The sequence below is a fragment of the Apostichopus japonicus genome, chromosome 17 (genome assembly GCF_037975245.1).
Source record: "Apostichopus japonicus isolate 1M-3 chromosome 17, ASM3797524v1, whole genome shotgun sequence".
Lineage (NCBI taxonomy): Eukaryota > Metazoa > Echinodermata > Holothuroidea > Aspidochirotida > Stichopodidae > Apostichopus > Apostichopus japonicus.
Genome location: NC_092577.1, coordinates 7,821,018 through 7,835,106, shown reverse-complemented (window position 1 = coordinate 7,835,106; position 14,089 = coordinate 7,821,018). Strand labels below are relative to the sequence as shown.

The window sequence follows — 14,089 nt, the reverse complement described above, 5'->3', positions numbered from 1 at the left end:
TGCTATAAAACCTTTAATTAATCATTTAATGTAAAACAATCAAACTAACCCTTTAATCCTACATTACTACTTTATTTTTCTCTAACCTAATGTAATTAATTCTGTTAATATTTGTCTTCCCTTAAAATCAATCCTTTATTTCCGTTGCATTTACTAAATTCCTTTTTACAAATAAACACAACCTAAATGTCCTAGTTTATAGCTCCACTTTCCCTTATTTTTATTTCGTTTCATTTTCTTATTAATAATATTATAATAACTATTCTAATCCTAACCAAATCCAATCTATTTATCTCTATCTACTCTATTATCAGTCTATTCTTTCATTCTAGATTCCTATCTCCCGTGTGTTTCTAAATTCCTGCTCTCCTAGAGTTGATGAGTCTGGTCTGCACCTTATCCTTCAGTCTGGTCTCTCTCTCTCTATCCTGAGTTCTCTCCAGGAGCTGTCGATCTGGGACAACAACAGGAGACTAACTAATGAAGAGTTTGCGGCCATCTTGTCTTACTCCTCACAGTGTACAAGCTTGAAGGAGCTGAGGTAAGTATTCCGGTGTAGATGTTAGAATCATCATAACAGTTAAACAGAGAAGTTATTTTAATTCATAAAAGTGAATATTAAACGAACAATAGAGAATGTAAAGTCTGCTGTAATTTTAATGTCAAGGATTGGATTTAATTAGTTTAGTAGGATTTATTTGAATATTTAGGTCATCGCGAAAGGAATTATGTAGGATGTTATAATAAATAAAACAAAATATAATCGATTAACAGGGTATATTTTAAAAGAATGTTGTAAGAGAGGGGTGGAGGGTGGGTGGGGGTTGTTTAAAATGTTCTTTGTTTAGTTATTGTTAAAATTTAACTAAGAAATAGGCTTCATTATGGCAGGAATGTTTATTAGGATAAAATAAGAGATATATAGGACAATGAGTTTTAAAATAGGGTTTTGAGTTTATGATAAATGTGACTTCTCAAGCTGAAACCTCCAAAATATTTGTTTTTCAATTATGTTCAATCTATTTAAGATTTTTTTCAACGAAAGAGATTGAAAATAGTTATTAGAATCATAATAAAATAGCAAAAACATATAAATCTCTACTTAAAATCCCATGTGATCAGATTATAATACTCTACTTACAAGCAACCAATAAAACAGTTTAGTTGTCGCAGTTTAAAAAAAAAGGTTACTCAAAATTAGTTCATAAATAAAAGATATCAAATAGGAAATAAATTATCGCAATGGAGTTGATTATAAAATTTAAATTGAATTTTTTACTCCCTTCAAATCATTAAAGGCAATACGTATCTCATAAATTGCAGAGGTTAAGATTAATGCATACATCAATTTCTTCTTAATAGTTGAAATACAATTTGACAAGAAATAAGCTAAATTTATATTTATTCTCATTATTTTTTTCATAATATTAACAATAATTTAAAAAGTCATCGTGAGCTTCAGCTTTTTTATAATACATAAACTTGAACATGAACTGTTTAATATTTTAATATTCCTCGTATAAATATTACGAGATACTTGTTTCATGATGTCCCTGCTTTGCCCTTTACAAATGAGTGTAATTGAATACCTCCCCCGAATCCAACCCCTCACTTATAACCCATTCGAACACCGGTTTCACTCAATACATTCCCGACTCCTCCTTTTTACCAATCTATTCTTACCCTACCTACCCCGTTCAGCTATAACCGTAAGTACACTTGTTGTTCTTCGCAGTTTCCCTTTTCAATGTATTTTTTACCCTCCTCCCACCCTAACCATATCATCACCCTCTTTGTTCCTGTCACCGAGTGGTTTTGTTATTATTATCTCCAGCTCCATTATCAATTACAAATGTTTTCTTTGTTTCGTCATGTCCATTGTTTCCTTCACTTAGGCCTATTAAGAATATATTGTAGTTTTATAGACAGAGACATTAACCTCACTAATACATTAATTTATTTCTTTTTCTCAGACAAGATTCATGAGTCACATTGGTTACACAACGAATATATTCAGTTTAATATATCGCTACTCCTCTCGCCTTCATCAGTTCCTCAGACCAACCTCATAACATGTTTCCCATTTCCATCCTTAAATATTCACGTTAATGTTTCAGTTGATATGATCCACAGTGTATGACGTGATACTAAAAACAGTGGCGTAGGAAGGTACTTTTGAGTGGGGGGGGCTGAAGACTGATGGCCGGCCTGGGGAGGGGTCTACGGGGAGGGGGTGTCCCCCTCCCCTTTGGATTTTTTTTGCATTTCCAGGTGGCCTCAGATGCAATTTGGTGCAATATAGCGGAATTCAACTCCCACTCCATTTTGTAAAGAATTTTGCATTTTCACCTGGCCTTAAATGCAATTTGGTACTCCAAATGAGATTTTTTTCTCATTTGGAAATGAAAAAGGGGTTTTCTGACTTGCGGAGCGGGGGGGGGGGGGCGGAATGATACTTCCGCCCCCATATTTTTCACTGGGGGACTGGCGCCCCTCCCCCCAGCCCCCGGTTCCTACGCCCTTGCTAAAAAATAATGAAAGAAATGTTTAAGTCGCCCAATCCCGCCTCACCCGACACTCCAAAGAAACATGGCAAACAATATTCACTAATACCATAAATAAAATGCCATATAAATGAAAATTATTCAGCATGTCATATTCTCATTGCCATTCCAGGAGTAACTTGTAACCACGGAAAATGTATCAATGAAAAGTATGATACGTTGGCAGTATAGCTTGGTCGGATTATAAATAAAAATGTAATACAGATCTATGATTATCCACTTTCTAAACTATCAATGCTTTATCCCAATCCCCGTGTTCAGTATGCTCTTCAGGAAGTTTAGTCTAACCACCTCCACCCTTTAGACACCATACCTGCTCCAGCCACTGCCCTCCCTTTAACCTCCCCTCGGATAGATTCATATGTATGTTTCCAGAGAGCCCATCAAATCCATTCCATGTTTCTACCCGATAACATTATCACCGTTTTAGTACATACAGTAGGCCTATTCTACTTCTACAATAGTTTCCGTACAAATATATGCAGCGCTTACATTATACAGACGATTGATTCAAACAATTTATGTTCTAAAGCAAGTCAATAGTAAGAATGCCACACCTGGAACTCCCGTAAATATCTCATTAACATAATAATAGATGACACGAACCAGTTTAACATCATGAATAGAAACAGGTAAACGAACCACGTGCCCATTGTACCCCTCAAACATTGTCAGTGAACGTGTCAAAGTAACCATGGAAACAGACATTAAGTAGGTCAGTAGGTGTACAGCAGTGACTACGAACCATCCATTGGGGGAAATCCTCCAAGCAGGGACGTAGCTAAGGCCTGGTGATTGGGGGGGGGGGGGTGTAGTGGGTGAAATTCCAACTGGATAGGTTTTGGAGCCAGAAAATTCCGACTGCTGCCATGTCCCCCCCCCCCATCGCACAAATCGTCAACGATACGGTCAGTGTCAGTCAGACACCCAATCTTTCGCAACTGCACTTTTGTTCCGAACTTTTTTCGATACATTTGTACCTTATGGGGCAATTATTTTGCTTATGTTGATGGCACTTTAAAACTTCCGTAGATTAGCATTGATTGTTTTAATGGTATACCATAGAGACAATGTACAAGGGGAGGGGTCTCCCCCTCCCCTTTGAGATATTTTTGAACAATTGAAGGTCCTTAGATGCGATCTGGTGCAATTTGATGCCAGTTTCATCATTATCATATGATACCATATTATCAGCAGATTTTGTTTCCTGTTTGAATTCTTTTACATGTTCTTCTACATAATATATCAGAGAGACAAACATAGTGCTCTTTTACAATTTTCCAAGAAGGATGATTCTTGTTTATTGTCCAATGTCTGGACTTTAATACATTTGACGAACTTAACTGAAGGACAATATCAACTTTCATATTTTGTATTACAGACAGATTTGCAATGGCCTAAAAGAAATTATCGTTATCGCCGCGTGTATTAGCAGTGTAATAAGTATTTATAGGAAGTGCGTATCACGTACGATTGCTAGCTTAGCTTCATAACATGCTGTTCGTGCAACAACTTAGGAAGAATCATACAAAGTATGAGAACGCACGTTGTCGTCGTCGTTGTGCATACGGTTTGTGACATTCCATCGAGTGAGGTTAGGTAGATATGTATTTTATGACGCAATGGCCAACTGTAGGTTTGAAATAGGCTATAGGCTAAATTTAGCTAATTTCATCTGCCAAACTAAGTAAGTAGTTGAATCAGTAGGCCTGCATGTTATTACGATTATAATCGAGTTAACGGAGCTGACGAGTATTCAAGATCAAGAGAGCCCTGACAAAATACCATGCTAAAAAAACAAGTATATCCTGAACTTACTTGAAGCTAGCCAACAGGGTCGACCAACCCAATAGCAAAATTAATACATAAATTATCCGAATTGAAGCTGGCGAACGTTTTATTTTTTAGAGTATTCAAAATCGTACGAAGTTTTGTATGGTGGAGTATAAGGATCGCGAGACACAATTTCTCAATGTGACGAGGAAAACGTGGTAAATATGACTGATTAAAAGTAAATTTCGATCTAAAAATTTTATGTCACTCACAAATAATAAGAACATATGAAAATAAGAGTGCGACAGTCAGAAAAATTAGAGTGCGACAGTCGGAAATTCCGAATTGAAGCTGGCGACAGTCGGAAGTTCCGACAGTTGGAAATTCTAACTGTCGCACTCAAATTGTCCAACTATCGTAATTTTTACCAAGATTGTGGGGGGGGGGGTGGGGTGAGACACCCCACACCCCCCTCTAGCGACGTCCATGCCTCCAAGTAACATATTTTAATGCCATACGTCTTTGCATACTTATTTGTTGGTTATTCCTTGTAAGTTTTACTTTAAATGAGCAAAATTGCTCTCATTGGTTGTTTAATGTATCCCCACATGTTCCCATGCAAACCAATCGGAGGAAACTTGAATAGAGAGGGTTTATAGACAACACAAAGTTATGAATACAAGTTAAAGAAGGACTGATTCTTGTTACGTTCAGTTTATCTTCTTGAATTTAAGTTGCACTTCTCGTTGGTAGGAGTCTGACTAGATAACACATTATTGTGTAGCTCTCAATTTATTTATTGGTAGTAGGGAGTGAATGGATATTTAATAAAAATATGTTTTATGATTCCGATTGTTTAGCTGCAGTCTTGTAATTACGGTATTAAACGCTTTGCATAAACGGACACTGCTGGATCGTTAGCATCGTGTGTTACACAGTTGAATGTAATTGAATTTGTTTGACTGTTTAACAGGAACACAAAATACAGGGTGATTAATTTCGTATTGAGAATAACATTATGCGTGTCAAACAATGAGCTAAACAATAATCATAGGATGGTTAATAAAAAACCGTATTGAATATTTATTTTGAGTATAACACATTGTGCGAGCTTAGTAGAAAACTCTAAAAATGAAAGCTTAATAGCATCCAATCAAATCTGCGATATTAAATGTAGTTCCCGGAATCAATATCATGCAATTAGCTATTATCGTTATCTCCCTCAGTTTAGGTCAAAATGTTGCGCATTAAATGATATAAAACAATGTATTTTTTGTGAGATAAATTTAAATACAGGGTGTGAAGAAGCCGAGAATAATGATCCAATAAGTCCAATTGAAAGAAAACGATGACAGCTGAACTTGATGAAAGGTCATACTTTACCTTTCCATTCTTCACACAAAATATGCTAAAATAGTACTCTTTGTTTAATGTCCAATGTTCTCTCTCGATATTGATACAAAGATTGAAACGAATTCCAAACGCTTATGTAATATACTTCTAACCGATATTGGTTGTTTTTCCTAAATTTGATACTTACGCCGTCACTGTATAAAACATTTGACATTATTTAGAGTTGACCTTATTGATATTTAAACCAGTCACGTGACAAGCCGCATTGGTGTGAGGGGAAAAGCCTCGTTTTTCGTCCTCGTCTTAATAGTCAGAGAACATTTCTTAGGCTAACATTGATATGACTTTTCACAGCACCATAAAGTGTTTACCCTTTCTGACGCTGTTTTCTTTAAAGGGGGGGGGGGTCCAAACATGGCTTGTGTCCGTTGGGAGGGGTCTAAACAGGGAGATCCCTTTTTATGAGTAAAATAACCTTAAATTAATAATTGTCAATGCTGTAGCAGCGGACAGGTTGACACAAGAACGGTTTGTTCGATAAAATATAAATTATTTAAAGTTCATCAATATTTCTATTATATATGTATACATTGAGTTGATGTGTCCGCTATGGCCCTTACTTCATATAACATATTAGGTGAAATATTTATATAAAGCGCATCTTTGAGCAACTCAACGAATAGATACAGAAAACAAACGATTGTAAGAAAAAGATTTTTACATTAAAACAAACTTGCAACAGTTCGGTAAATACACGTTTATTATGCTAATTAGATACGAGGTACGTACTGTAACCTATATATTTTCTTTACATTGGCCAGAGTGGTGTTTTACATATAGAGCAGTGCAATGCAGATATAAGGTAGGAATAGATGATACTGAGCTAGACTTGAACATATTAATTGGATATTATGCACTATATCTGTTACCGGTTAATCCAGATAATTTCATTTCATGCTCGCCAAGCTCAACTTGCTGTATAGTAAGGAATCTTACAGGCAATACTTTTTGTATATATCCTTCGCTTAGATTTTGAAGTGAACAACACATTAGCAGAACTGTCAAATATTCTTTTCACAGAATACATACAAGTTTTAGTATTAAGGTCTCGGCATTTGGGTTAGTTGAGACAGACTGAAAAACAAATTAGCTTGATGAGTCGCCTTATTGTAAGGAGAGGATGATATTATAACGAATTACACCTTTAACAACATTTATGTATTTTACCAAACTCTTAGCAATCATAACAATCCTAATAAAATAATAATATGCTATCACAAAGGTTCAAGGTTTCACACCCTCCCTCTACCCCTACCACCAGCCCGGTTAATTCATATCGGCCCCATGCCAGATCTGTGTGAGGTCGATCTTTAAAGGTTTTTGCCATAAAATAGTAACATTTTAAATGATATGACCAACAAAAATCGGATTGCTGAAAAAGAGGTAAAACGATTGTTGTAAAATCCCCATATGTCAAACCACAATCTATATATTTTAGGTATATTTACTTGTAGGTTAAGTCACCAGTATAAAGACACTTAGTGTAGACTTCACTGCAAATGTTTGCGATGATACCGTCCATTTACCGTGTCACGGGCGACGGAGCCGTAAAAGAGGGGTGGGTGGGGTAGGGATAGGGGGGTGATTGGGCACATGCTTTGCCACTCCACTGATAACCCTGGAAAGTGGCCTCCGTTTTTTAATGGAAATTACCAGTTCCCAACTGTGTAATTAAAAGTGCTCTCATGTTGTTGTGTTTTTGTAACAAGTGCATTTATGTCTAAAACATTGCCATAAATAAAGAATAATAATGAAGTACCGATATAAAGAAACTGTTTGTTGAAAACATTCAAATATTTTAATTTGTGAAGGGGAGCGCATAGAGTATTAATTTTGAGAGGTTTAACATAATGTCAGCGGTTAATGGTTTCTCGCGTAGAATCAAAGTCACATGCTCCAATGCCCATCAGTGTTTGTGCTTCCATGAAAAAAAAAATCTTTTGCGAATCAACGAATCAACTTTAAAGTATAAAGTAAAGTAAAGTAATAAGTATAAAGTCTGATATTTGGGACCCATGCAGTTCTTCATTGAGAACATCGTTGAATAGGAAGATTCGATTGTGTAATGGTTAAGGAAATTCTTATCAACTCCACAAAAATGTGATCAGTTTGTACAATTTGATTTAGATCAATGACAAAAAAAAATGCGTGCAATGTGATAACATTATTGAAGGGTGATAATGAATAAATACTTAAATAATAAGGAATCTTGGAATATCTGCCTTGTTCATGTAATTGCAACATATTGTGTTTACCTTAACTAAAATCACCCGGGAGGCTCCGTTGTTTCGTCCAGTGAAGAATGTTGCTATGTCCTCGACCCCCCTACCCCTCTTTATTATATTATTCCTCCGTTTCAGTTGAAGTGTTTGCAGTTTTTTCAAATGTTATTTGTATCATATTAAAACTATTTTGATATTAAGAAACAATAAATTAGCTGTTAGTTTCATTATTTCTAGATTTATATTTTACCAATGAACTCTAACATTTCGAGTGATTTATGTCAACTGTATCACTTTAGCTATGTCAAAGACGTAGGGTTTGTATTACGTGCCGGTACTTTCTTGCCGTACAAGCGAAGCGCCATCAGTAGGATGAGTGGCTTCAGTAAATGTCGCATGACGTCATTCTCCCTACTTCAATTCTATGATCCATTCTAATTTATTTTTCGTGGGATCGTTGAAACACAATACTTGTGATTATAATTAATTCTGATCAGAATGGTCAATCAGATGTGATTTATTTCCTTGTTATTTGCTGTTTACTTTGTTACCTTCATTAATTTTATAAACAATAAACATGACTAGGAGGACATTCCTCTACGTCTTCTGCATCTTACACGATAATTACTCTACCTCTTTCCATAGGTTTTCTTTATACAAGCTGCCAGACACTATTACGGTTGGATCCATTCCATCATCCTTGAAGTCAAGAAACGTGAAAGGTATTGTCACAATGACGTCATAATGGAAACATTTCAAATTTCTTACATTTAAAGGCTTTACCAACCAGCCAACTTGTAAATTTCTTTTGACATGTAGAGTGTTGTTGATTCCCAGACAAGAGAGTTATGGATCAGCAACACATGATTGCCATTTTAAATGAAGGAGACACCCAAAACAGAGTCTTGTGATAGTAAACAACAAATCGAATAATAGAAATGTAACAACACTTAATATTGCTAAGCTTGGTTGATTTAAGAGATAAGTCATATTCCTTACATTTCGCTCTTTCGAGATCACTGCCCTATAAGGTGATTTTGAGAGTAGCAATCACATCAACTGATGCTTTAAATCTCTTTCCAAAAAGTAATGGTCATAACGGAACATAGCGCTCACGGCACTCCGAGAGGGTCCTTAACTGTGTAGCGCAAGAGCCATTTTGTGTGTGTTTTGACCTGTATCTTCATGTGTATTTAGTCAATCATTTTGGACCATCCACATTTTAAAAGCTTAAACTGTTAGCTTTCTGGTGGTGTATGCCTTAATCCATATATATTTTGGTAACCTTACGCCAATTTTTAACTAAAAAAGTGATTTTAGGATATTTTCAATGAGAGTACACTTGAAAACCCTAGTTTTTCCGCACTGTGTGGGCTATTTTTGCCCCGTAACTTTTGTTTGCGAAGTCCTAAAATCCCAGTTCAAACGGTGAATTAAACTATGAATATTCATCACGTTTTCTACCTATTCTTAACTAAATTGACCAATGAGAACCTTACGCCAAATTGCAAACTAAAAAGAAATCAGGGATATTCCTTCTGTTTCCCTCTGTTCTCAATCGACATGACGTCACAATACTGTACTCAGCACACGTTGGTGAATGTGCATTCAAGAAGTGTTGTCGTTTGATTGTAATATCTTGAGTTATTGTGAATATGTGAATTTAAAACCATATTCTATAGAGGAATTAAAGTACTGAGGTATACAATGTTGTGTCACTCATTAACTGTTCCAGACCTGGCACTTATTTGTTTTGTTTCACATAGTTGTCATGGCAACCAAGCAGAAAGTGAGTTAAATTATCAGTAGACATTTAATTATATATTTTCCTTATCTTATGAACATCTTTTGTAAATCGTAAATTAAAGAGTGAACGAGTTGGGAGACTAATATGATACTGAAAGAGTTATTTGCTTGCACTAATGCTGTACTTGGAAACAGGAAAATATATTTCACTATTTTTATTTGAGAACGCGACCTCATAAGTATACAAACAGTGGTATGGGTGTCACACCGCTCGGTCTTAAATTGATGCCAAGTTGGTTGACAAATTGAAGATAAATTTATCATGGTCGCACACTTAAAAAGTAAGAGTTATAATACAAAAACGAAGAAAGGAAAACAGAATCGGTTTGTTTGTTACTCCTTTGCGTCTATATCTCCCCAAATTTGGATAATATTAGGTAAATAAAATGCAGCAGATTCCTGATGCTTGACCCCACCCCTTCAACAGGGCCTTGCACTTCTATCCGCTGAAAATTGAGCACTTCTCATAAATAGATTTCAGTGTTTCACAATTACTTCAATATATCTGCAAAACGCTGCAGCTTAAGTCCAACGGATTCCCACCAGCCTGCTTGGAATACATTCTAGAAAAATATCATTTGTTAATAACAAGTGTTCTCCGAGGCGCTTCCCCTCGTGGAACCAACCAGTGCTTCATATATTTTCCAGAGAATTTTATATTCCTCTATATTAAGTACACGTAGTTGTTGTGGTTGGACTCGCTATAAGAGAACAAGAAATGCTGCTTTTTCACTGGGCGTTAGCCCCTCGGCCCTCGACCCGCTTCCGGGCTCTGAGAAACGTTCTGTATAATGATGAGGTTAAGCTTCTTCCTAACAACTATTTTCAAAATTCTGCAGCTTCTGGGGATTTCGCTTAAAAAAAAAAAATCTAATTTACATTTTTTAGTCTGTAAATCTGCAAAGCGAAATGCATAAAAAAGGCTTTATTTTGGATCTGATAAGTATTAGTTACATTTTCTAGCTATTGTAACCGAACTTGCGTAGTATTGAAACTTTGAAAGCTATTCCTTAAGCTGTATTAACTGTTTAAGTAATGTTATAATTCTTTGCCGGGAAATCCCCGTTATCCTCCTAAGTTGTCTACTATGACGTAAGCAATTGTGACCTTTCGGTCCCCGGAAGACTGGTGACCGCAACTCTGAGGCGGTGTACTTTGAAGTAGAACATTCTCATGCGCGTAAACTTAAGCCATTATTCAGGCTAGTAAAAAAGGAACTGATGGTACGTGCAGCGTGGGACTCTTTGACAAAATCTCTTAAGACGTCTACGTACGGTACGTTATCATATCATTTACTATTATCCAAGTTGGTAGGTTTCTAATACCACGGCACCGTGTATAACTGTTCTTAGATATTGTAAGCGCTCAGAATATTATTGAATACATTTGTGAGTTGTATAAATTGTTAGAAAACTGCGCTATTGCACTGAGGGAGATTACGCCCAGTTATTTAGGAGTAACGTTATTGACCGACTGTTATCATTTTACGTTATTTAGTAGCGCTCAGAACTGCGTGACAATGTGTTTGCTTTAGTAGAGATCAGTATTCTGCTGTGATTGATATATTTCAGTTAGTCCGTGAGTAGGAACATTAGTGAATAGCCTATAGGTCAGCTATCGGAAAGATACATTACTGCCATTTAGGCCATCGATTGGTTCTTAGTATATTTACATCGGTTAACGGCATTGCAGACACCGTTAAGTTAAATCGTTAAGTTAAAATGTTGCGTTATACGCCGCGTTATACGTTACGTTCTGCGCTGCGTTGGGCGCTGCGTTGTACGTTGCGTTATACGCTGCGTGTGGCGCCGCTTTGGACGTTACGTTTGGAGTTGCGTTAAGCGCCGCGTTATACGTTACGTTCTGCGCTGCGTTGGGCGCCGCTTTGTACGTTGCGTTATACGCCGCGTGTGGTGCCGCTTTGGACGTTTCGTTGAGCGTTGCGTTGAGTGCCATGTTCTGCGTTAACAGTTACGTTAAGCGTAATCAAGGATAAGTGTAAGAACTTTTAATGAACCTAACAAGGAGACGAAAGTCTGAATAAATCATACCACTGTACCACGAGCACTTTAGCATCTTCTCCATTGTTATCTTTTTGTCGAAATTCTTTTTCGCCAACCCCATCATTAAAGACTGCCCCACCAGACAGGGAAGTGACGTTACTCTATCAATATACATACTGTTTATCGATTCGATACAGTTTCACATCGGTATTATATATATGTACTTGATTAGGTAACGATGTATACTTTACTCCCTACAACGCGTAGTATCTGTCGCAGTTTGAACTTAACATTTTCTTTGAATTTCTCTGAGATGCTAAAATGTCATAAAGATAGATTCAATATGTTTGAGTAAGGCAACTTACTGTGTTTCTGAGAGTATCCATTGACCTTGCAAGTAGTAGTTAAGAGAGCACTTCAGAGTAGATACAATTCAATAAGTCTTCTCAGTCGGTCAACAAGTAAATTCCAAAAATTATTAATTATGTTTTTTATTGAATGTTCAATGTTCTTACTCATTAAATAAATATGATGCTCAAGAGAAGTATTCATCCTTCGCTTGGATCAAGTAAACTGCTACGGATGCACCTATGCTGCAGTCCATGGTAGTCTATGATGAAAAGAAGTTATTGTGGTTTTTCAAACTAGATACGTGTTTCTTGAGTTAAGTGGAAATGAACATTTGTCATATCGTCCTCAGAATTGTTACTGAATCAAAACCGTGAAACTAGGGACCTGCTTTTAATTATAGCAGGTGAGAGTTCTGGACCGGTAAAACGGCCGGTTATTAATATAGTGCGCACTGCATTTATGATATCTTTTGTAAGATCGGCTGCGATAGCCTAGGCTCGCATTCAAATACCGTAATCAGAAGAAGTAAACAAACAGAAACAAAGGGACGTTACAATGGTCTGTTCTATTTCAATTCAACACTTATTGTAATTGTTATACAATTGCTGCTGATTTTTCTGTTTAGTTCGTGTTGTAGGTTTTGTCACGGCCTTATTGATGATCTGAAAGACAAACCACGACACAAGACGTAATTTATATTGATATGGTATCTTCATTAATATGTGTTTACACGTAAGTGTGGTGTGTCTCAATTTATAATTCTGTTGATAACAGACTTTAATTTAGGTTTCTTCAAACTTCACAGAAATTTGGACAGCGTTATTATTCAATGTCACAATTGTGCATGTCAAGTCAGAAAAAACACAATGTTAGATTATACATACCTTCCTCCTCCATATAAGGTAAGGTACTAGTAGAGAGATTGATGTATTTAATCTTAATGCAGTTGAAAACAAACATACCTAAGAAAGTGACTGAAAACAGGAAATATTAACCTTAGATTACACAACTGACATACTCTCAGGACATTGGAAATGTGATCACATGATTATGACGATAAGTTGTCTAGGATTGTATCTCCATAAATCCAAATAGTATTTATTCTATTATCAACATTTAAATTATTGGCTTTCATGATCTGTGATGACGTCACTGATGTTGAGTGTTCTCTGATCAGTTCATCGTCTCATGGATGATTATTCTTGATCTGAGCATCGAATACTCGACTATCAGGATTTGTTTTCTTAATTTAGTTCAATATTCACTCCTATTTGAGTTGTTTCACATGTGTTATGTAGGATAGGTGTACAACTTATCAGTTCTGCTAATGAGATGACAACAATTCTAACCTGATTGGTTATGTAACTAAGAGGATAATGGTTGTAAACTGATCAGGTATAGAACCGAGATGATAATGATAGTAAACTGATCGGTAATCTTAATGAGATATAAGGATTGTAAACTGATCAGATATATTACTGAGATATTAATGATAGTAAACTGATAAGATTAAACTTAAGGAATCAACCAGATTGATTTATCAGCTGATATGAGGGTATCATCGAGGGCCAACATAAATCCGGTGAATTTAATGTTTAATATTTCATTCCACCCCCCATACCCCCCCCCCAAAAAAAAAACCAAGAGAGAGATTTAAATTGCACTTGCAATATCATCAATTTCGTTCATTTTATTCATCAGTATGGAACTATAAACCTGGTAGTTTTCGTCGCCTGAATCTACAGACCGGTCTATGGCAGGTAAGAGATTGTACACCTTTCTAACAGTTGCTCATAATGCATTCTGGTCAGCTTATTTGAGCTAAGCTACCCTCTGTATTACTTTACCAGTAAATATAAAATAAAAACTAGTGACAACATAATTGGTGAAATGCACTTAGTTGATGGTAGCATTTGAATTAGATTGTGATAAATAGAAAGAACTTAAAACAACATAA

At 36.1% G+C, this 14,089-nt stretch overlaps 1 protein-coding gene across 1 annotated transcript in view; it reads left to right on the top strand.

The window, feature by feature from the left end:
* The window catches only part of LOC139984541 (NLR family CARD domain-containing protein 4-like), a 313,255-nt gene that overhangs the window by 291,860 nt on the left and 7,306 nt on the right, over positions 1-14,089 (top strand). The window contains exons 4-6 of the mRNA XM_071998473.1: positions 333-541; positions 8,618-8,694; positions 13,834-13,892. Coding sequence (XP_071854574.1) covers positions 333-541; positions 8,618-8,694; positions 13,834-13,892 — 345 coding nt within the window. The remainder of the gene's footprint in view (positions 1-332; positions 542-8,617; positions 8,695-13,833; positions 13,893-14,089) is intronic.